General features: G+C 34.8%; 1 protein-coding gene across 4 annotated transcripts in view; it reads left to right on the forward strand.

Annotated features, from left to right (window-relative positions):
- RAPGEF6 (Rap guanine nucleotide exchange factor 6) overlaps positions 1–22429 on the forward strand; it is a 179207-nt gene that overhangs the window by 45691 nt on the left and 111087 nt on the right. For all 4 annotated transcript variants that reach the window (XM_040622495.1, XM_040622494.1, XM_008698967.2 and 1 more), the window contains one exon: positions 19397–19540. In XM_040622495.1, coding sequence (XP_040478429.1) covers positions 19397–19540 — 144 coding nt within the window. The remainder of the gene's footprint in view (positions 1–19396; positions 19541–22429) is intronic.

Consider the following 22429-nt stretch of genomic DNA (forward strand, 5'->3'; position numbering starts at 1 on the left):
AATTTTGTTCAGTGTTAAGTAGAAATTAATCACTCATAAATTATTAATTTTCCCCTTAAGTTAAAGGGAAAGCTGTTCTTCTGCCCAGACCAGTCTCTAAAGAGACGTGCTTGCTTTTAGTGGGGGATAGTATTTAAAGCCAAGATGTGGCTGCCAGTTGTTTTCATTGCTGTAGGGGCCTTTTTAAACTTAGAGGGCCTCTCAGTGAACAGAGCTTAGAAAATACATATGTGAGTGTATATGAACTCACACACTTATATATACACGTCTATATTTATTTTTCTGTATCTGTGTTGAAAACCTAGAATTTATTCTGGCCTTTCTTCTTTGCTTTTTTGTTACTTTCTTTATCTAACAGAAACCTGATTTCCATTACCATCACTGTATTTACTTATACAGAGTAGTTGAAGAATTCCTTGCCTATAACATTATAGAAAGTGCTGCTAGCTAGAGGATTAACATTCACAAAAATGAATATTTTAAGTTTATATAATTTGTTGAGATGTTACAAATGTATAATTCTTATAATTCAACTCTATATCGAAGTATAAAATGTTTCAGTCACCCACCCTGAAAGTAAGGAAATACTCAGAGAAACATTAGGAATCTGGCAAAAGGACAGAAGAACCAGATTAAAGGGACTCTTGTTGGCCAAATCTGGGACAGTTTGAGAACCCACATAAAAATTCATAGGAATTAATGGCACCCTTATATATAATATAAGAATTTATAAGTTCTGATATGAATGAGTGATGAGGAAGAAGGAAAAGTTCTTCTTGATAATTGAGTGTGAACTAATAAATATAGAAAAAATGATCTTAGAAAATCATTAGTGAATGCTAAAACTTGTGGGCTAATGTTTGAGAAAAGAATACTTATATAATCTCAACATATATCCCCACAAATCATTTATGAAGAGAAAAATTCACAAATTTTTATTTGGGAAAATATGGAGGATACCACTATAATGAAAATCATTGCTACCACCGTCAATATGGGCACAAACTGATAAACTACTACTTCTAATAGAAGGAGAAGGACAAAATATCACCTTTGTGATAGTTTTTTGTGAGAAATCCATACTTGAATCTAGTCATTTGAAAATAACAGACAAAACAAATTGAAAACATTCTACCAATTGACTGGCCTGTACTCTAAATATTCCAGTGTCAAAAAAACACAGAAAAAGACCAGGAACTGTTCCAGATTAAAGGCAAAAAGAGAGATATAACTAAACACAGTATTTGATCTTGTATTAAAACCTGGAGGTGGAGGGGCATTGTGGCTAATAAGTGGTGCTTTTGGCATAGTTGATGAAGTTTGAATGTGGACTTGGGGATTAGATAATACTGAATTTCCTAGTTTTAAGAACCTTACTGGGATTATATGAAACAAAGTCTTTGTTATTAGGAAATACATGTTGACACATTTTAGGGTCAATTTATACTCAGATGTTTCAGAAAAAATTTGCTTGTGTGTATATAAAATCTTAAAAAAATCACCAAAAAATCACATCAGGTTTTTGTTTTTTTTCAATTGTCCAGTGTGGGGCTTGAACTCTTAACCTTGAGATGAAGAGTTATACATCAAGTCTTTATTGGTTGACGGTTGGTAATTTTTAAATTCCAAAACCACATTTCATTGATGAGCAGCATAGTAAAAAAAGTTATGTTATACGAGAAAATTACTCAAAATAGCCTCAAGATTTTTATTTTTGAGATATCTGAAGGATATTATTGTCAGAATGCCATGTGATTCTTTTTCTTTTTTAGTTTTTCACCATTATTACTTTTTTTCTTTCTTTCTTTTTTTTTTTTAAAAGTAGGCCCCATGTCCAACATGGGGCTTGAACTCATAACCCTGAGATCAGTGGTCGCATGTTGTACTGACTGAGCCAGCCAAGCACCCTGATACTACATCTTTTGACATATAAAAATGTATTGCTATTTTGTATGAGTATGAATCTTTGGTACCTCATATTTTTTAGCTAAAATTATTTAGAATACATGAAAGAACTTAATCTGAGTGCATGAAGTTCTTTTAGGTGGCTTTACTGTGTATGTATATGTACAAATTTTAATAACTCCACTAGTGATTGGGAATGCCTGTTACTGAGCATCTTCTGATCACCTGATACCTTAGTCTTCTTAATCTGACATGTTAAAAGGAAATTGCCTTGTTTTAACTTATTTGTGCATGTTTTCACATGCCTTACAGGGGATTTGTTTTCCCGAATATTCCTATGTCTTGCCCATTTTTCTAGTTGGATTATTATTGGTAAAGATTTATTTATTTTAGAGGGAGAGCATAGTGGGGGAGGGGCAGAGCAGGAGGATAACTACCTGCTGAGTGCTGGGCACAACGCAGGGCTCTTTCCCAGTGTCCTGAGATCATGACATGAGGCAAAATCAAAAGTCATACTTTCAACCAACTGAGTCACCCAGGTATACTGGATTATTCTTTTCTTTTTTTCTTAAGAGCTTTTAGTTAATAAATGAGCCTTTTTGCTTATAGGAGGCTGTAAATAAATCATTTTTTTGCTTCAGTTAAAATAAATTTTGCATTAGGTTTTCTGTTTTTTATCCATAAAGTTGTTTTCCTCTTAAATGTTTCTTGTTAGCGTTCATGCTTATTATTAGAAAGACCTCCCTATGACGATATTACTGAACTTCTAACCTGTATTGTTTTATAGAATTTTTTTTTTAAAGATTTGTTTTAGAGAGAGAGCGCACAAGTGAGCACTACTGGGAAGAGAGACAGAAGAAGAGGGAGAATGTCAAGCAGACTCCCCACTGAACGCAGAGCTAGACAGAGGGCTTGATCTCAGGATCCTGAGATCATTACCTGAACGGAAACCATGAGTCGGACACTTAAATGACTGAGCCACCCATGTACCTTGCTTTATAGAATTTGTTAGTTCCTTAATTTAACTTTTAGATCTCACTCCTCTGGATAGCTGAAGACAGTGGGAACCACTTAACTACCTGTCTCCCATCATTTCCTCCAAAAGCAGTACAGAGCTACAAGAAGAGTAAAAAAAATCTATACATAAACCATGTTCATGGCATAAGTTGAACACAGAGAAAGCCAAATTTTGAAAATAATTCTTAGGGGAGAAAACCCACCAATTCTCAGTATATTATCTCTCAGACTCTGTCTTTTCCCAGCCTTCAGCAAGGCTTTATAGTGAGCGAAAGCCAACCAAGCAGATAAGCAGAAAAGCACACAGGATGGAAGCTACCAAGCAGACCTGAGGCTAACCTGCAGTGCCACTCTACACTAACTTCAAAATTGTGTGTGTGTATGTATGTATGTATGCTAGAGCAGAACATGAAATGCAGGAAAGTCATTTAAAATGGACTGATTTACAAAAGTTGTCTTCTAAATGTGTATCTTCAGGGTTAAGACAAAAGGTAAAAAGAAGACAAACTCCCTTTGGTATTTAAGTGTTGAAGAAGAAAAGAAGCACGTTGGGAAGTTTTAGGATCCTGCAAGACAAGGTGAACGCAAAAATCACAGCCTTAAAATGCCACCCCCCCCAAGCAAGACAAAACCAAAAAGTATCTTAAGATACCTGGCCCTCAGAGTATTTGCTAATTCCCTGTTAAACTAGGAATCTTGTAAAATACCCCAATACCACATAAAGATAAAAAGGGAAGATTAATATATGTAATTAATATAATAAAAGTATATATAATTATTACCAAAAAAGAAGAGATTCATTACATACTAACTGAGGAGAATTCATCTCCACCCCAGAAAAATAAACAAATATTCAGATGAAAACTGACCATACTTAGATACAAACATATTCAATCAAGCATTTGAGGACATTTTTTAAAAATGTAAAATCAGAAATTCAAAAACCAAAAAATGAAAACGGGAAGAAAAGTGGAGTAAAAAAGAGTATAAACTCGGTAAGGAAAAGGAAGGCATAGAAAAAAAGTACTGATAATATATATATAATAAGTAAATTACAGGATGCCCCAGGAAGAATACACTCCAGTGAAAGTTTAATAAGGTGCATTGAACAAATCAAAACTATAATGAGATAGCACTTTACACCTGTCAAAATGGCTAAAATCAAAAAGGCCAGAAATGAGGGAGGGTTAGTGAGGATGTAGAGAAAAAGGAATCCTCATACACTGTTGGTGGGAATGTAAATTGGTAGAACCATTGTAAAGAACAGCATGGAGTTTCCTAAAAAATTTTAAAAAGAAATACCATAAGACCCAGTAGTTCCACTAGTGGGTGTTAACCCAAAGAAAACAAAAACACTAATATGAAAAGCTACATGTCCTCCTGTGTTTATTGCAGCACTATTTACAATAACCAAGATTTGGAAGCAACCTAAGTGTTCATCGGTAGACAAATGGATAGGGAAGATATGGAAATATGCAGTGGAATATTAATCAGCCATAAAAAAGGATGAGATCTTGCCATTTGTGGTAACATGGATGGACCTTGAGGGTATTATGCTATGGAAATAAGACTGGAAAAGACAAATAACCATATTGATGTCACTCATGTGGAATCTGAAAAAAAGAAGCAACAAAAAGCAGAATCAGACCTGTGAATACAGAGAACAAAATGATGGTTGCCAGAGGGGCAGGGAGTGGAGGATGAGCAAAAATGGGTGAAGGGGAGTGAGAGATAAAGGCTTCCGGTTATGGAATGAATAAATTACAGGAATGAAAGGTACAGCATAAGGAATATAGTCAGTGATACTATAATAACGTATGTTAACAGATGGTAGCTGTATTTGAGCATACCATAATATATAAACTTGTGAAATGACTTATGTTGTATACCTGAAACTAATATAACTTTGTGTGGCAACTATACTTCAATTAAAAGAAATAAGAATTAAAGGAAAGGTAGGGGGAAAGCAAGTAAATGAAAACTACAAGAATGAAGTAAAAAGTGTCAGGGATACTATATACTTGAAAGTTACTGAAAGAGCAGATTTTCAAGTTTCTCACCACAGAAATGAAATGGTAAATATGTGATGTAATGGAGGTGGTAGCTAAGGCAGTGGTGATCATCATTTTGCAATATATAAATGTATCAAACCAGCACATTGTGTACCTTGAACTTACACAATCTTGTGTGAATTGTATCTCAGAGCTGGAATAAAACAAGTGGCAGAGATAATAGTGGAAATTGAAGATAAGCAATGAAAGGATAACATTCATAATTTTAACAGTCTCAAAAGAGAAAAATCCATGGAAAACAACTATGTTTAAAGCAATATTTAATGAAAATTGTGTAGAAATTGGAAAAGATTCAAATCTACACACTCTTAAAGGGTCTACTGGGTACTGGGGAAATGAGCCCAGAATGATCATTTTCAAGACATTTCTTGATAAAACTATTTGATTTCAAAGGTAAAAAATCCTTAATGTCTACAGGCAAAAACACGACATAATTCCAAAGGCAAACGAGTTGCACTGATTCAGACGTTAAACAATCCGCTGGGGGGTGCCTGGGTGGCTCAGTCGGTTAAGCGTCTGCCTTGTGATTTCAGCTCAGGTAATGATCTAATGGGGCGTGAGACTGAGCCCTGCATAGGGCTCCGTGCTCAGAAGGGAGTCTGCTTGAGATTTTCTCCCTCTACCCCTCCCTGCCTCTCTGTCATGCTCTTTCTTTCTCTCTCTGAATTAAATCAGTGGTTCTTTTTTTAAAGAAGAATTAAATATTAAAAATCCACTGGGACAACCAAAACAAGGCTCAAGTAGAGCAGCCTTTAAAAAAAAGAGAAAGTATGAACTAAGAATTTTATGTCAGCCACATTGTCTTTATCAAGGTTATGGAAAAGTGGTTTTCAAGATACAAGAACTTAGGGAATTATGCACCCATGAGCTGTTTTAAGGAATCTGCTAAAGGATATTTTATTCAACTGAGAACCAGGAAAACCTCACCAAAAGAAATAGTGATGAATCTTTAAAATATATAAATGTATTAGTAAAACTAAAAGGTAGAGATGTGAGGGAAAAACTACTGTGTTATATGTTGTGACAGAATAGCCGTAATAAAACTGAAGAAGAGGAAAACGGAGAGTGAAATAGGAAAAAGAATAAGCTTATTGATAGTTGTTTGTTGCATAAAGAATAAGTGAGAGCAAAAATTTCTCAACTAGATAATTATAAGGTTTGGGATTTGATTACTATATAATCTAATTGTTTATTTCGTGGATGTTGGCAGAAGACATAAGACTTGTGGGTCAGAAACAAAGAACCTTTTTACTTGTGGTATAGCAAGCAGAGCATCCATCATTGGCATATTTCTGTAGATTCCCCTTGCTTCCTAGGTCCCATGGAGGCAGTGCTGGGTGGCCCATGGTGATGCCACAAACACAGTAGGTTTTCACTGCAACTAAGAACCTCTGAGTTTGGGGGAATATACTGCTTTTATAGTGAGCAAGCCTGCTCTTTTTTCAGCACAAAACATTACCTCATCCTTCAGGATTGCTCACTACAAGTACAACTCTGAGAAATAGCCCAGTTAGTGAGTAACCACTACTGACTGCATTCTTGGCAAACACAACAAAATGTGTAGAAGCACAGCAGGTCTGGGAAGACTATGTTTCACCACAGGTGGTAAAAGAGGAGTAAGAAAACAGGTGGACCATAACAAGTATTGGCAAGGTGTAGAGAAATGAAAGCCCTCATAGTGGCTGGTAGAAAAACAAAGAGGTACAGCTTATCTGGAAAACAGTTTGACAGTTCATTAAATAGTTAAAAATGGAATTACCATATGATCCATCAGTTCCATTCCCACATGTATACCCAAGAGAATTGAAGACATATGTCCACATAAAATCTTGTGCACTTGCACTAATGTTTATAACATTCATAATGGCTGAAAAGTGGAAACAAACCAGATGTCCTTTAACCTGATAAACAGATAAACAAGATGTTTTGTGTTCATATGATGGCATATTATGGTGCAGTAAAAAGGAATCAGGTATTGATACATGCTGTAATATAGATAGATGAATCTTGAAAACATTGTTTTAAGAAACCTGGCACAAAAAAAACCACATATAATTGCGTTTACATGAAATACTGAGAATGGGGAAATTCATAGAGACAAAAAGTCGATGCCAGTGGGCATAGGGTCTTTTTTTGGAATGATACAGATGTTCTAGAACTAGATAATGGTCGCACAACTTTGTGAATATATTACAAACCAATGAATTGCATACTTAGGAGGATTTTATGGTATGAGAATTGTATCTCAGGAAAAAAATGTATGAGAAAGAAAAGAACACAGAGACAAACTTTTTTAAAAGGTTTTTAAGCACAAAAGTAACCAGTAGAACAAAAATACAGGTCTTCCTAAGTAACAAAAACAATTTTTTATTGAAGCAAAGAATAGACATTTCATAGAGAAGTACATATAAGATGTTATAAAACTGTAACCTGAAATAGTCATACCAATAAGTGTGAATGGCTTTATCCATTATAAGGAAAAGATTTTCAGTTTGGCTCACAAAAGAAGACCCAGCTATATATGATTTTTTAATATATTTTTTAAGACTTTATTAATTTACATTACAGTGTGCACATGAGCGGGGGCGAGGTTAGAGGGAGAGAGAGAAAATTTCCAGCAGACTCCACTCTGAGCACAGAGCCCACTGTCGGGCTTGACCTCACGATGCTGAGATCATGACATGAGCCCAAACCAAGAGTTGGATCCTTAACTGACTGAACCACCCAGGCACCCCTTTTTGCTGAAGACACTATCCTTTGATTACTGAATCAAATGTTTCAGGAAGGCTAAAAATGAAGCAGTGGATAATGGCATACTAGACCAGTGAAACTGAAAGGGAGACAGGTATGGTAATCTTAATACCAATAGTAGAATAGAGGCCAAAAACTGATGAACTGTGACATAGAAGGACGATTCTTTAGTGCTAAAACTTACAGTTTTGTGGAGATAGAGCACATGAATATCTTCTCAGATTACACAGAAACCTTCTATATAAAACAGGCACTCTGGAGGATTTGCTGAGACCTTAGAAATACACTACTAGAGAATTTAATCCTCTCTTCTTAGTACAGAACAGATGAAGTTAAGGAAAATGGGATAGAAGACCTGGACACCATAAACAGGTAAATCTTAATGGAGATAAGTTGAATTCTACAACATGTTGATAAACTATATCAGGTCCCCATGCCACATTAACAAAAATTGTTCCTATATTTACCAAAAAATTCAGTAGTTTTCATAAATTAGATATAGTGACACTTTCTGATTACATGCAATGAAATTCTAAATTACAGTAACAAAATTGACTCTTTGGCCTGAAAAATTTTAAGCCTACCAAACAACTTTTTTTTTAAAGAATAAATACATACTGAAATCACAGAATTTTGCAAAATAGCAACAGTGAAAATACACTGTATAGCAGAATCCATGGACTACATCAAAAAGTGTTGAGAAACCAGAGGGAAAACAGGCAAAAGGAACAAATTCACAGGTGATGCAGATACCAGAGATAGCATATGCGTATTTTAAAACAGCTGATTAGTATTTCAGGGATTTAGTGGAGAGTTTTAGAAGATTGGAAACTATAAAATGAAATAATGATTTCTAAATTCTATACCTAGAAACATCTACAAATGAAAAAGAAAGCTCAAGGGCACCTGGGTGGCTCAGGTCATGATCCTGGAGATCTGGGATCAAGGCCTGTGTTGGGCTCCATGCTGAGCCGGGAGCCTGCGTCTCCTTCTCCCTCTGCTGCTCCCCTCTGCTTGTGCCTGTTCTTTTTCTTCCTCCCAAATAAGTAAAATCTTAAAAAAAAAAAAAAAAAAAAAAAAAAAAGAAAGAAAGAAAAAAAAAGAAAAAGAAAACGAAAGCTCAGTCAGTGGGTTTTTATAGAAGGTAAAACTTGACTGAAGAGCAAGTTAGGGAACTGAATGGTAAGCCAGAAGAAAACAAACAGGAAAAAAATATTTTAAAAATACGTAATGGAGTGTAGGACCCACATAATAGGAAAGGTCTTATATAAGTGTAATCAAAATCGTAGAAGAAAGACAGAAGTATTAGAAGAGATAATGGTTGAGAATTTTCCAAAACTATCAAAAGAAATCAACTTACAAATTTGAGAACTCAACCATCTCAGAGCAGGATATATCCAAGGAAACTTATACATAAGCACATTATAGTTTATGATAAAACTACTGAAAACAAAAAACAAAGTTATAAAACCAGAGGGAAAAACATGCATTAAACCGCCACAACTTGTAGAACACCCGTTGACAGCAAAAATTGAAGCTTCATTTGTTAAGTAAACAATTTCCACACAAAGGGAAGAAGATTTTCAGCAATAGACAAGCACTCAGTTTACCAAGTGGGAGTTTCTCAGGCAAAAGGGGATCACAGGTGCAAGCATAGATGTGTGGAAAGAAAGACAATGTAAAGCTCTTAGATATATGTACATTGACTATAGAAACCAATAATAAAAGTGTCTTTTATACTTTAAAATACATGTAGAATGTAAACACATGACAGATAAGAAAAGGAGGGATGGAGTGAAAAATTCCTAAGATCTTTTCATTTTCTAGAAAGTGGTAAATATACTAATAGTGTATTTTAATAAGCATATAGGTCATCTAAGGATACAGCTTGTAATTAATAAGAGGGGAAATGGAATAATAAATGAAAATGAAGGCACAGAAGAGAGAAAACATACTAAGGAGGAAAGAACATAAGATGATAGATTTCCTTTCAAGTATATCAGAAATTATAATAAATAAAAATATTCCAGTAAAGAAGCAAATATCAGATTAAAAAATTTTTAAACACAATTACATGCCACTAAAAAAACAGGGTAAATACAAGGTTTGAGAAGAAACTTCACTTCTCGGCCTTTTGGCTAAGATCAAGTGGAGAAGAATTCGAAGTACAGAAGAAGTTTTGTCTTCTAAAAAGGAGAGCTGGTGTGTCTCCAGTCTTCAAAGTATAATTTAAGGCAAGAAGCATTATTTAATGTAAAAATAGTTTTTCATCATGGTAAATACGTATCAAGTTTAAACAATCCTGGATTTCTATGTGCCTTATTATATAACTAAAAGATAAATAAGTTGTCATTAGCAAGATGGGAACTTGACAAATCCACAGTGACAGCGAGAGATTTAAACATCCCTCTAAAAGTGAGAAAGCAAGCATAAGGAATCAGTAAAGATTTTGAGAATTTGAACCTCTGCCCAGTAGTTAAATGGAGAACTCTACACCCATCAACAACAGAATACATGTACTTTGCAAGCGTACATGGAACGTACTCCGGACGCCTGGGTGGTTCATTTGGTTGAGCTCCGGATTCCTGGATTTTGGCTCAGATCATGATCTCAGAGTCCTGGTATTAAGCACCACTGCTCAGCAGGGATTCTGTTTGAGATCCTTTCCCTCTGCTTATCCCCCTGCTTGAGCACTCATGCTCTCTAAAATAAATTTTAAAAATAATAAAAATAAATGTTATACTCTGGAACATAAATCTCAAGAAAGAATTTAATTTTTGGTTTGTGTTTTGCCCATTATGGAGTTAACTTAGACCAGTTACAAAAACAATTAGAACAAAATATAACTTGAAATTCAGGAGTATACTTTAAATCACTCGTCAGAGAGTCACTATGAAAATGAGAAAATATTTTGAGCTGAATGAAGAGGATATATCAAAGTGTATGAAATTTGTCTTGAGCCTTAGGTGAGCAAACTATACCTCCAGAAATTAGAAGCTGAGAAGCAATAAAGATAAAAAGCAGCATGTGAAGCATACTTAAAGAGGGTGAAGAAAGGTAAAAATTGATACTCAGAGTAATAAATTTGATACTTCTTTTGTCAAAAATGGTCAAGTACAAAAGACATTGCATAGCTTAATATCAGGAGTGAGAAAAGGGTAGACTACTATGGATGTAATGAAAATTTTAAAAACAGTGAAGGATGATATTAAAAACTTAAATAAGTTTTACATTTTAGATTATCAATTCCTTAAAAAACACGGTTTACCAGAATAAGCACGTGCATGCATGCACACACAGAGAAAACTTCGTAATCCATTTTTCTAGAAAGAAAGTGCATCTGTAATTAGCAGACCTTTTCATTTAGATATTTCCACCCACATGGTTTTATTGGTGAATTTTTTCCAACATTTAAGAATACAAAACGTCTGAACAGGAAAGAGAAAGACTGAATTCCTTTTTTATACATCCAGTTTAATTTTATTTTTATTGACCTGTAAGTGACATAATGTTTGAGAGCCCAGCTTAATTGTGATAGCAATTCTGACAAGTATATTACAAAAAGAGACTATTACAGATTAGTATTTTTTTTTTTTTATTCATCTGAGACCGAGCCAGCAAGAGCATAAGGAGGGTGGGTGTCAGAGGGGGAGGGAGACGCAGACTCTTCACTGAGCAGGGTGCCCACCTCGGCACTCCATCCCAGGACCCTGCGATCATGACCGGAGCCGAAGGCAGAGGCTTAACTGAGCTACCCAGGTGCCACCAGGTTAAGATTTTTTAATGAAAAATCTAAAAATCTTAAAATACTAGGGAATCAAATCCCAGTGATGCATCGAGAGGATAAAATATCATGACTGTTGAGTTTTATTCCCAGAGTTGCAGGGTTGACTTAATGCAGGCAGTATCTCGCTTTATTGCAGTTTGCTTTATTGTGCTTCACAGATACTCCTTTTTACAATTAAAAGTTTGTGGCAACCCTTGGTGAGATAGTCTTTTGGTGCCATTTTTTTTTTTTTAACAGCGTTTGCTCACCTGTGGTCTTTTTGTAACTGCTTCGTAATTTTTGCAGTATTTCAAACTTTCATTATTATATTTGTTATGCTGATTTCTGCTCGGCGATTACAACTCCATAAAAGCTCAGTTGACGGTTAGCATTTTTTAGCAATAAAGTATTTTTTAATTAAGGCATGTATGTACTTTGTTTTTTTAGACACACTGCTGCTATTATACGCTTGATATGAAGCAGTGTTTTGTAAACATAAGTTATGCATTGGGAAACCAAAAATTTTATTTGATTCACTTAATTGCAATATTTGCCTTATTAGTAGAATGGCCTAGAACCAAACCTGTCATATCTCTGAGGTATGTGTATATTTGAAAATCAGTATGATTCACTGTAGTAATATAATTTGAGTTATCATCATCTGTATATAGACACGGAAAAAGCATTGGATAGTACTTAAAACCCATTCATGATTGTTGAAGCTTCTAGCAAGCTAGGAAGGACACTTTCATAACCTTAGTAAAGTTATCTGCATTAACCCCACACTAAACATTGAAAACTTTCTCCAGGCCTTTGGGAATGTGTAAGGAATGCTCAGCATTACCAAAACCATTGGCTAAGAGGTCCTATAAAATGCGTTTAGGGAAGGGAACAAGGATAGAAAAAAATATAGGGGTGCCTGGGTGACTGAGTTGGTTGAGCTTCCAACTCTTGATTTTGCCTTAGGTCAAGATCTCAGGGTCGTGGGAACAAGCTCGGCTTCAGACTATGTGCTGAGTCTGCCTGAGATTCTCTTTCTCCCTCTCTCTCTGCCCCTCCGCCTGCGTACATGCTCTGTCTCTAACTAATTAACTAAATAAATAAAATCTTTAAAAATATATATATATATATATAGTTGTACTAAACAGATGAAATGATTTGCATGTGGGAAATCAAAAAATAAACTTCTAGAATTAATAAATCATTTTAGCAAGGTCACGGGATACTTATGTACAGAAATCAATTGTATTTATATTTAGGACCAACAAATAATTTAAAAATTAATTTAGTGAACATATTATTTGTAAACATCAAAAAGTCTGTATACATTAGAATAAATCTAACAAAAGTTGTAGGAAACATCAACACAGAAAGCCATAAGTAAATTTTGAGATCTTTAGGTCTAAATCGAGAGAAACAATATTTTTAAGATAAGAAAATTGTCTCCAAATTCCTGTAAAATTGAGTGCAGTCCCCATCAGAATCCCAGCAGATTTTTTTTTTAAATATTTTATTTATTTATGTGACAGAGAGACAGCCAGCGAGAGAGGGAGCACAGCAGGGGGGTGGGAGAGGAAGAAGCAGGCTCCCAGAGGAGGAGCCCCATGTGGGACTCGATCCCACAACGCCGGGATCACGCCCTGAGCCGAAGGCCAACGCTTAATGACTGCGCTACCCAGGTGCCCCTCCCAGCAGATTTTTTTGTGGAAATCAAGAAATTGACCTGTGTTATATATATTTATTTATAAATAACATATACATGCACATATATATATATCACATAAGAATACATTTACAATAACCATGTAAAATATTTCATTATAAACAAATTCGCAAAGATATTATTATTAAATACTCCCCAAAAGCAAAAAATTAAATTTGAACAAAAAATGAGATAACCATGTTCTTAAGTAGGGAGTTAACATCATACCACTACTAATTTTCCTTTGATTACCTTGTAAATTTGATGAAATCCCAGTGAAAAATGACATCAGGTATGATGGTGGTTTTGTGCAAAAGCGTGTGGAAAGATAAAAAAGCCAAGAAGAACTAGAAGAAAAATGAGAAACAAGATCTATTTAGTGGAGCCGTGTAAATGTTTTTTATATACTTCAGATAATTAAAAAAGGAGGGAAAAATGTAATCTCTAATCAAAAACAAAACAAGTGAGTTTAATATATGTAAAATTGTTGGTATCATTCCACTGAGTTTTTTTATTTCTGGTGAGTTTAAAAGACAGTATTTTGGTAATACTGACCTTCGTTTACACATTCCCAAACGCCAGGAGAAAGTTTAATAAGGTTACCTTTAAAAAGGTTATGAAAGTTTCCTTCTTTTCCTAGTTTGCTAGAAGTTTCAAAATTCATGAATGGGTTTTGAGTACTATCCAGTACTTTTTCTGTAACTGTACAGTATACATAGTAATTTGTCTGCATTTCTGATGGGATAAGTCTTAAGGGGCAGTAGGAGTTAGTTGTCTCACTTTTAGTCGTAATGGTGACATTGAAGTTTTTGTTCACTTTTTTGTGTGTGTATATTATTAGACATAAACACATATTACATATATGTGATGGTGTAGTATAATTATTATAATATATACATAAATCATTAGGAAGCAAAATCATGTAATACCAGGATGTTGGTGGTAATGTTGATATTGTTAAAGCTGTTATGTATGTATAGATAACATGTATGTGTATATTTACTTCTACTTCACAAATTTTGTCTTACTGTTTTATGCAGTCATTATGTGCTCAGATTTTGTCCTGTATTTACCATTTATTTATTTTTGATTTTTTCCATCTGAGACCTTTTTTATGGGAGCATATGTGTTACATCTGAGGTACACCGTTTAAAATTTTCTTTTATATTTGTTGATAAACAGCTCAGCTGGTTGTATTTTTTTCTTTTTTATTATGACTGAAACTATATTTTTATCGTTCTTGAGGATTGTTTTGCCATGAATGCAATTTGGGGAGGAGAGTCCTTTTTTTTTTTTTTTCCTTCAGCACAGTCAATATAGTCCATTGTTTTCTGGCTTTTTTTTTTTTTTTGAGAAGTCTGTTTTTAATCTAATTGCCCTTCCTTTATAGCTGATCTACATTTTCCTTGTGGCTACATTAAAATTTTTCTTTTTATCTTTACTGTGGGAATTTGTAGTTGTATTTTTGGATTGTTGGACTGCTTTGGGTTTTTGTTTTACTCAAAAAGTTTCATTTTCTCATTGGATATTACCTCGTTCTTCTGTCATCTCATTCTTGAACTTTGTTTAAGTACATGTTAGATCTTTTCAGTCTATATCTTTTATGCTTGCTTATTTTTCATTTCATCTTGACTTTGTGCTGCATACTGTATACTTTTTTTGGCTTTATCTTCCCAATTTATTAATTCTCTTTTTAGTTATATCTCCTTATGGTGTTTAATTCCTTTTTTTTTTTTTTTCCCCTCTCTCTCTTTGTTTAATATTTCCTCTGTTTCAGTTTGGGTAATTTTTTTTGACCTATATTTAAGTTCATTGATTCTTAACTCAGTTGCATCAAGTCTACTTAGATGAATTTATCAGAGGCATTTTTCATCTTTGGTACTATGATTTTTGTTTCTAAGATTCTCATTTTACTCCCTCATATTTTCCTTATGTCTACTGAAATTTTGCATCTGTTTATATTGTCCACTTTTCCCACCTTTCTGCTGCCTTTACTGGTCATAGTTGTTTTAAATTCTCTGATAGTTGCAGCATCTGGATCACATCTGATTTTGGTGGATTGCTCTGTTGGTTCCTTTGTCTTTTGGCACTGGATTGGTTTTTTGTTTGCTTTTGCTGTTTGTTTTTTTTTTACCCTTTTATTTTTTTTAATGAGTCATTATTTTGGATTTAATGATATGTACTGTGTGTAGGGCGATAGAGAATGAGTATAGCGTTTAGGCCTGGAGTTGAACACATCTCTTCTGCTAGAGTTGAGCTAGGTTTGCGTGGTTTTGTTATTATGGTTACCTTTAATGTACCAGTGCTTTCAAATTTCTTTAGTTTTCCTTTGTCCTTAGGATTTGGATTGGTTTGTTAGGAGGTCTTTCTGAGTGGTGTTGTTCCATCCCCATTTTAGGTTGTCTTTGTGCTCTTGTGTTTCATACAGGATATGTCTATATGGTCTTGTCCCTCTTCCAAATGTAGGCTGCATGTGCTTATTACACGTTGCTTACTAATCTGGGATTGGGGAGGAATTGTACTTGGATTTGTTGTGGGTTTTTTGGGCCTGGTCATTCCTTACCTACTTAGTGCTATTTAGAATCTCTGGCTTATTTTCAAGTTTCTTTTTGTTTGAAAGTTTTTTATTAATTTTATTTTCCAATATGTAAAATACATTGGAGTATTTACAAGTGTGAGTCTCTTGTCCTTTTCCTGGCCATTATTGCTCATTATGTCTATCATTTGTTCACACGTTTGGTTTTCTTTGTAGTTGGGGTTTTTTTGGGGGGGGGGTGGAAGGTATGTTTATCCAGAAAGTCATATATCTTGAACAGTAGGTATGGGAATTCTTTGAGGTTTGGGTTAAAATTACAGTCTTGCAAAGAGGTTTCAGATTTGTTTTTGCCTGTTGCGTTTGTATGTTATCAGTCTGAACATCTTTAAATTTACTTACGTGCTTAAGGTATTATGAATTCAAACTAATGACCTGCATGAGAGATAGCTTATGTTTTAAATTCTTAGGGAGTAAATATGTTTTTTGTCTGGTTGGTTGCTTGCTTTTTTACCTCTCTCTTTTCTCGTGCCAAACAAGTTTTCTTCCTGTCTCCTGCAGGGTAGGCTTATACCTCTGTACCCTCACAGTGAGGATTCAGCTAGTTGAGTTGAGCTTACAAGTAAGTCTCCTATTGGATTCCCCATCCTTGATGGATTCTCTGTTTCTTGTCTTTTTCACTCCCTACAACCATCAAAGTGGAGGGGCTAGGCTCTAGATTGGGGAAATCCTCTGTCTTCTGGTAGATCAGGAGCTTTGTTGGTAGTCTGTCTCCTGGTATTTTTGCTTTCACTTCAGTCTTGGCCTTTGGATTTCTTACTTTTGTGACATGAAGTATGCATTTGCGGTTTTGTTTTGTTTTTAATCTCACATTTCAGTTGTACTTGGCAGGAGGTTTGTTAAGGGTACTTAATCCTTCATACATTGTTTGGTTTTTGTTTTCATTTGGTACTTTTCTTAACATTTTGAGACTTAGAAACTCTTAGACACTCCTTTCCTCGACTTAATTTACTACTTATATTTTGGAAAGCCTTTATTGTTTCTCTCTGCTTTTGCTGAATAAATGGTAGGTACTAGAAAATTTAAGGATTATATGGTATAGAAATTTCACCTAACATGGATAATCTAATTCGTCCGTTGGGATAGGGCAGTATGAAGGAGAGGAATTTTAGTAGTCACACTTGGGTCTTGAGTCCTTACCCAGTTGTATGAATTACTTAAGTTTTATGTATGAGACTCTGTATTATCTATCGAAACAGAAAGAGTAGCTATGCGATCGTGTTGTAAACCTTAAGTGATAAAACTTACACTTTCTGGTATGTGCTCTGGTGTAGTAATGGAGTGAATACTGTGGTTCTCTCAACATTTTTTTGAAAGCACATTAAATCTTGAGGTAGCATATATTGCTACCTTTTCAAAATTCTATACTTGTTGAGGTGGAAATCATCCCCATGTGTCTTCTGGATTTTACCTTTCAGAAGAGTAATAGTAACTTACTCTGCCTACCCTCATATTTCTTGAGTACCTTACACGTATTTCCAAGGACCTGTCCTATATGGTGATAAAGAGAGAATCTAATGTATTGCCCATTTTGGCAAACTTTTTGAATGTTAATGAACAAAGATTAATATATAACGCAGTTCCTGTGTTAAGGAACTTGTTAGCTTGTTAATGATATGGGCTTATGTCATAGTAATTATGGTTGATATGAAGGGGTAGTAGCTTCCTGGGGCAGAGGATGGGAGGGGTCATGAAGTATGGGAAGGATGCCATGATGTTGGCAGAGGAGGAGTGGGCTTTGTAGCAGTTGCAACAGCAGCATATGCAAAGGCCTGAAGGCAGTGGAGAGCGTATCCTATTTATGAGAAGTCGGGATTGTGTACACAAAATAAAGTAGTTGTGGTCTGAGGTCAGGAATGTCTTTTGTAGTTATGGAAGAGATGGTAATTGAGTATGTGTCTTAAATGAACAGTTGTGTTGCAGCAAGTGAAGATAGAATGGGTAGGATAACACATAGTAAAGTTACTTAGTAAAATATAAGTTACTATATTATAGGGACCCATGAACAGTCATATTGACCATGGCCACTACTTACTGTTGAACTCTTGTACCACTCATACCTGAAACAGACAGACATCAACTCTTTCTGAGAAATCATCAGGAAATTTTGTGCATCTCATTAGAGCTTTTCTTTGACAGGTTTTGTGTGTGCGGGGGGGGGGGGGGAAGGGAGGAGATAAGGGACCAGTTTTTCCAGGCTTACCATTATAAGATACAGTAATAAAAAAATTGGGGGGGGGTCATATGTGGCTTTGAACATCACAAATAATAGTTTAAAATTCATTCAGTAACTATTAGAGGTCCATTGTAGCATTTTGAACAGGAAACATAATAAAGTGATGATTTACTCAAGTGATTTATTTGACGATATAGGATGAAGTTGGAGAGGAACGTGTCTGAAGCAACAGGATCACCTCTTTGTACAGCTCAGGACTGAAGTGATTAAAACTTGAGTAAGGAGTGTTGGGAATGAAAGGGCAATATGAGAGGACTTTATAAAAAAAGGATTGACAAGTTCTGAGAAGTGATTGAAGATACAATTTGGAAAACAAGCAGGGGAATTAGGGATATTCATGAAATTTCATACTTGGGTAACTGGAAATTTTTCATATTAGCCGAGGATGGGACATTTGAAGGAAACCTTGTGGGGGAAAAATATGTTTTTGTAATGTGATGTTAATTACATGTTATACGGTGGAATATCAATGTGTCTTTTTAAAATAATTTTTAAAAGTATGGCTTCATCTGTGATTGGATATGCAACATGGTCTTGTATCAGTACCATAAATGTTGGAGACAGACCTGCATTGCAACATAACTTTTAATAAGTATCACAGTGTGAGACTGGAAGGTAATCTCTTGGGATTTTGCTTTGCTCATCAATAAGCTACAGATAATAATACTTGCTTACAGGACTGCCGTGGGAACTAAATAGTATAATGTTTATGCATGCTGGCCCATTTTGGCCTTCAATAAATGTTAGTTTTCACTTCTTTATTAAAAGATGCCAGCTTTGGGGTACCTGGCTAGCTCAGTCATGGAGGGTGCAACCCTTGATCTCAGGGTTGTGAGTTTGAACCCCACATAGGATATAGAAATTACTCAAAAACAAAAAAAAAAAGATGCCAGCCTTACTCTGTTGTCATACATTAAGATGGACACCAAAGAATAAAGTATAAAACATTTTTGTTTTGCTGTTGAGCATTTCACTGAAGTCATAGCCATGATTAGCTAAATAAAACACATGTATAATCATGCAGCTTATAATTGGACTAACTCAGACGTGGTAATCATTGAATGTGTAGGTGTAGTTAACAGCCTTTGCTTCTGGTAAGTGACTTTTTTAGAGCGTATATGTTTATGTGAGCAAGACAGGCTATTTCCTGGAAGGAAACTGTGGTCTCCAGATCTTTATAATAATGTCACCTTTAATCTTGAACTCGTGAGTGTTGTCCTATACAGATTATTTTCTTGAGGCAGTTACTTTTAAGAAGTAAATGAATCCTCCTTTGAGCCTGTTAAGACTCCATAGACTGTCAGTAATATGGAAAAATTGGATATTTAATCAGGAATGTGAACGTGTGTTTCAGGTAGAGAATTCCAAAGATAATGAAGATAGTATTCTACAAAGAGAAATTCCTGCCAGACAGTCTCGACGAAGATTTCGGAAAATTAATTATAAAGGAGAGCGCCAAACTATTACCGATGATGTGGACATTAGCAGCTATCTTTCTGTGAGTATATTTAGAAACAGTTCATGGATCTTCCTTAATTTTTATATATAGTATCTTTAATTTACATGTAATTTTGGTAATATCAACACTTGGGCCTTAACATATAAAATTTTAGAGCAAGTAAATTTATATAATTTGTTTTAAATACTTCTGCTCAGTTGAACTTGGTAGAAATGCTCTTACCAGTGGAAGTTTTGTTTTTGCTTTGGTTTTTGTTTAAATAATGTAAAAAAACATCCTTACCATATATTTTTAGACCTCATTTGTGGATTTTCCTGCCTTTTTATTGTCTGGAATATGGAAAAGAGTTCTGAGAACTCAGGTAATAGACTCATTGGGAGCTTTTTTCCTGATATGTTGTAAGGCATACAATAGAAATAAAAATACGTCAATTTTTCTCTTGTAGTATGGGAGAAAGATGAATACTGTGTGTTAGCGCAGAAATGTGGGCAAGTGTTAGTGATATGTTTTTACATGCAAATATTGAAGAAGAATCAGATGAAATAATTAGTTTTTGTAACACTAGAAGAAACAAACTGTTCCTCCAGAAGTCTTCAGTTTTGTAATTGTAGAGAACTTCATTTTAAACTAAAAAGTGTTTGAATTAAGAAGAAAGGATAGGAGCGCCTGGGTGGCACAGTCATTTAAGCGTCTGCCTTTGTCTCAGGTCATGATCTCAGGGTCCTGGGATCTAGCCCCACATCGGGCTCCCTGATTGAAGGGGAGACTGCTTCTCTCTCTCCCACTGTCTCGCTCCCCTTCTCGTGCGCGCTCTCTCTCTCTCTCTCTGTCTCTTTCTCTCAATAAATAAAATCTTAAAAAAAAAAAAGTAAGGATAATCTAAGAAAGAATAAATCCAGGGGTATTTTTTATCAGTTTCAAAGAAGTCATGAGCCCCCTCAAAAAATATAAAATATCAAAGAAGTCATGACCCCCCCAATCTAAAAATAGTTCGGAGATCGATTGCAACAAAATTCCCAAGGGTATGTTTAGTTCATTTGGTTGTCAAAATGACAACTCCAAACTTCCATGTTAGGAGTAAGGAGGATTATTAGGGAATTGTGTATAGTGGAGTAAATGTTAAATTTAGTCACATTTGCCTTATGTCTTTGGTTCCATGCATTCTATTTCTAACAACAAAGGGTGACATGAAATAGTCCCCCAATTTTTTCTTTTTTGCCACATCGAGAGGCACATAAAGTTCATTTCCTGCTCTTATTATGTAATAATTTCTTTTTATGTAATAAATTTTCCAGTAATGAGTTAATTTAAACTAACATGTTTGCATTATTGTACAAGTAGTACGTGTCTGTTTTGGAAAAATTAAACATTGACTGGTCATACTGCCCAGTTATGGAACCATTGATGACATTTTGTATATTCTTGGGTAAAGGCTTTTTTCCACATAGATAAATGTAAGCTTTTTGGCTTTTTAAAACTTTAATATATGGTAACTTATTAAAACTTACGTGTGTAATGTGAACATCTTTGAATGCTTTCAAAACATTTTCTTAACATCACTTTTAAGGGTGTCATTGCCATAATTTATTTACATGCTTCCCAATATTTGGTCATTTAGATTTTTTTTTTTAGTTTCTATTTTTTTTAAATAAGGTGCTAATTACCTTTGTGGTTATGTATGTCCATATGTTGGTTTCTTCAGAAAAATTCTGGGAAGTAGAATTATTATCTTTAATTGTATTATTTGATTTTCCTTATACGAGCTACAGTGCATAGTTTGTGTGTCACTTACTCCGGTCTCAGCTCTAGTGTGTTCTTACATTTTTTGGCATCATGTCTTAAAGCCCAGGCAAATTCTATATTTTCTCTACGTTGCTGTGGTTTATGCTCCTGAGTCATGTTCTTCTAACTCCTCTTGTGCTGATAGTTGTCCTCTTGGGGATATGTTGGTTTCCTGTGTAGACCAGAAAGAGCAACAGGCACACTGCTTGAGAATCTGTCCATTTGATGACTCTAAGTGAAGTGCGGCACTGTTGCATTTAAAAGCTTGGGTAGCTAGTTTTAAGTACTTATCCCATTAAGTACTGTCAGGAATTTGGCAGAGGGGAGAACTTAGTTGATTCAGGGTAGTTATTAACTATGAGACTGGGTTGGAAAGGATTTTTGGTTATGTTATGTAAATTTTCTATTTCTTGAAATAATAGTTTCTGTTTGCTTTTCTTTTCTAAAACAGATATATTTCAGGCAACTTGGAAAAGGTTTCAAGAGGTTTTCATTTACTATTCATTAATGTCATCCAAATGTAAGACCTGTGTGTCTGTCCAAATACCTATATATTGATAGCTGATCTAGATAAAGGATGCTGTGCAGCAAAAATCTTAATTAGTATTTGTGAAAACATCCAGTAGAAAGTTGGTTTTATGGCTACCCTAGGGTCTTTCAGTACTTTTGTTCTACTGTCAGCAATTCAGAGAAAAGATCAAAAGGAATCATTTTTTCTGTAGACAGCAGTGGAGATTTGATAGTTTCTTTTTTCATTTGCTCACCATCATCAACTTTTCCTTGCGAAGGTCAGAAATTTTTAAAGATGTACAGAATTTTTTGTTAGTGTTATCTTTGTCATAAGTATTATTAAAGTGTTATTAATGTATAACCTGTATATCGAAGTTTTATGTATACTAAAGACTTCGCATGTTTTATTCTCTAATTGAATGCTTAGAACGATTGAAAAAGATTATGAACTATTGTCGTGGTTTTGTCACACATTGCTTTATATAAAGATGAGAACCGTAATTTTAATGTGAAAGTGGAAGGTTTTTTCCCTTAATGTTAAGAAGAGCACTTCTGTAACAGTAACATTTTTGAAACTCCTTTTTGAATACTCCTTTGGGTATTGCTGTCAGAGTGTTCAACAAATTTAAATGTTTT

Source organism: Ursus maritimus, unplaced genomic scaffold, assembly GCF_017311325.1.
Source record: "Ursus maritimus isolate PB19 unplaced genomic scaffold, ASM1731132v1 scaffold_5, whole genome shotgun sequence".
In the NCBI taxonomy this organism is placed as follows: domain Eukaryota; kingdom Metazoa; phylum Chordata; class Mammalia; order Carnivora; family Ursidae; genus Ursus; species Ursus maritimus.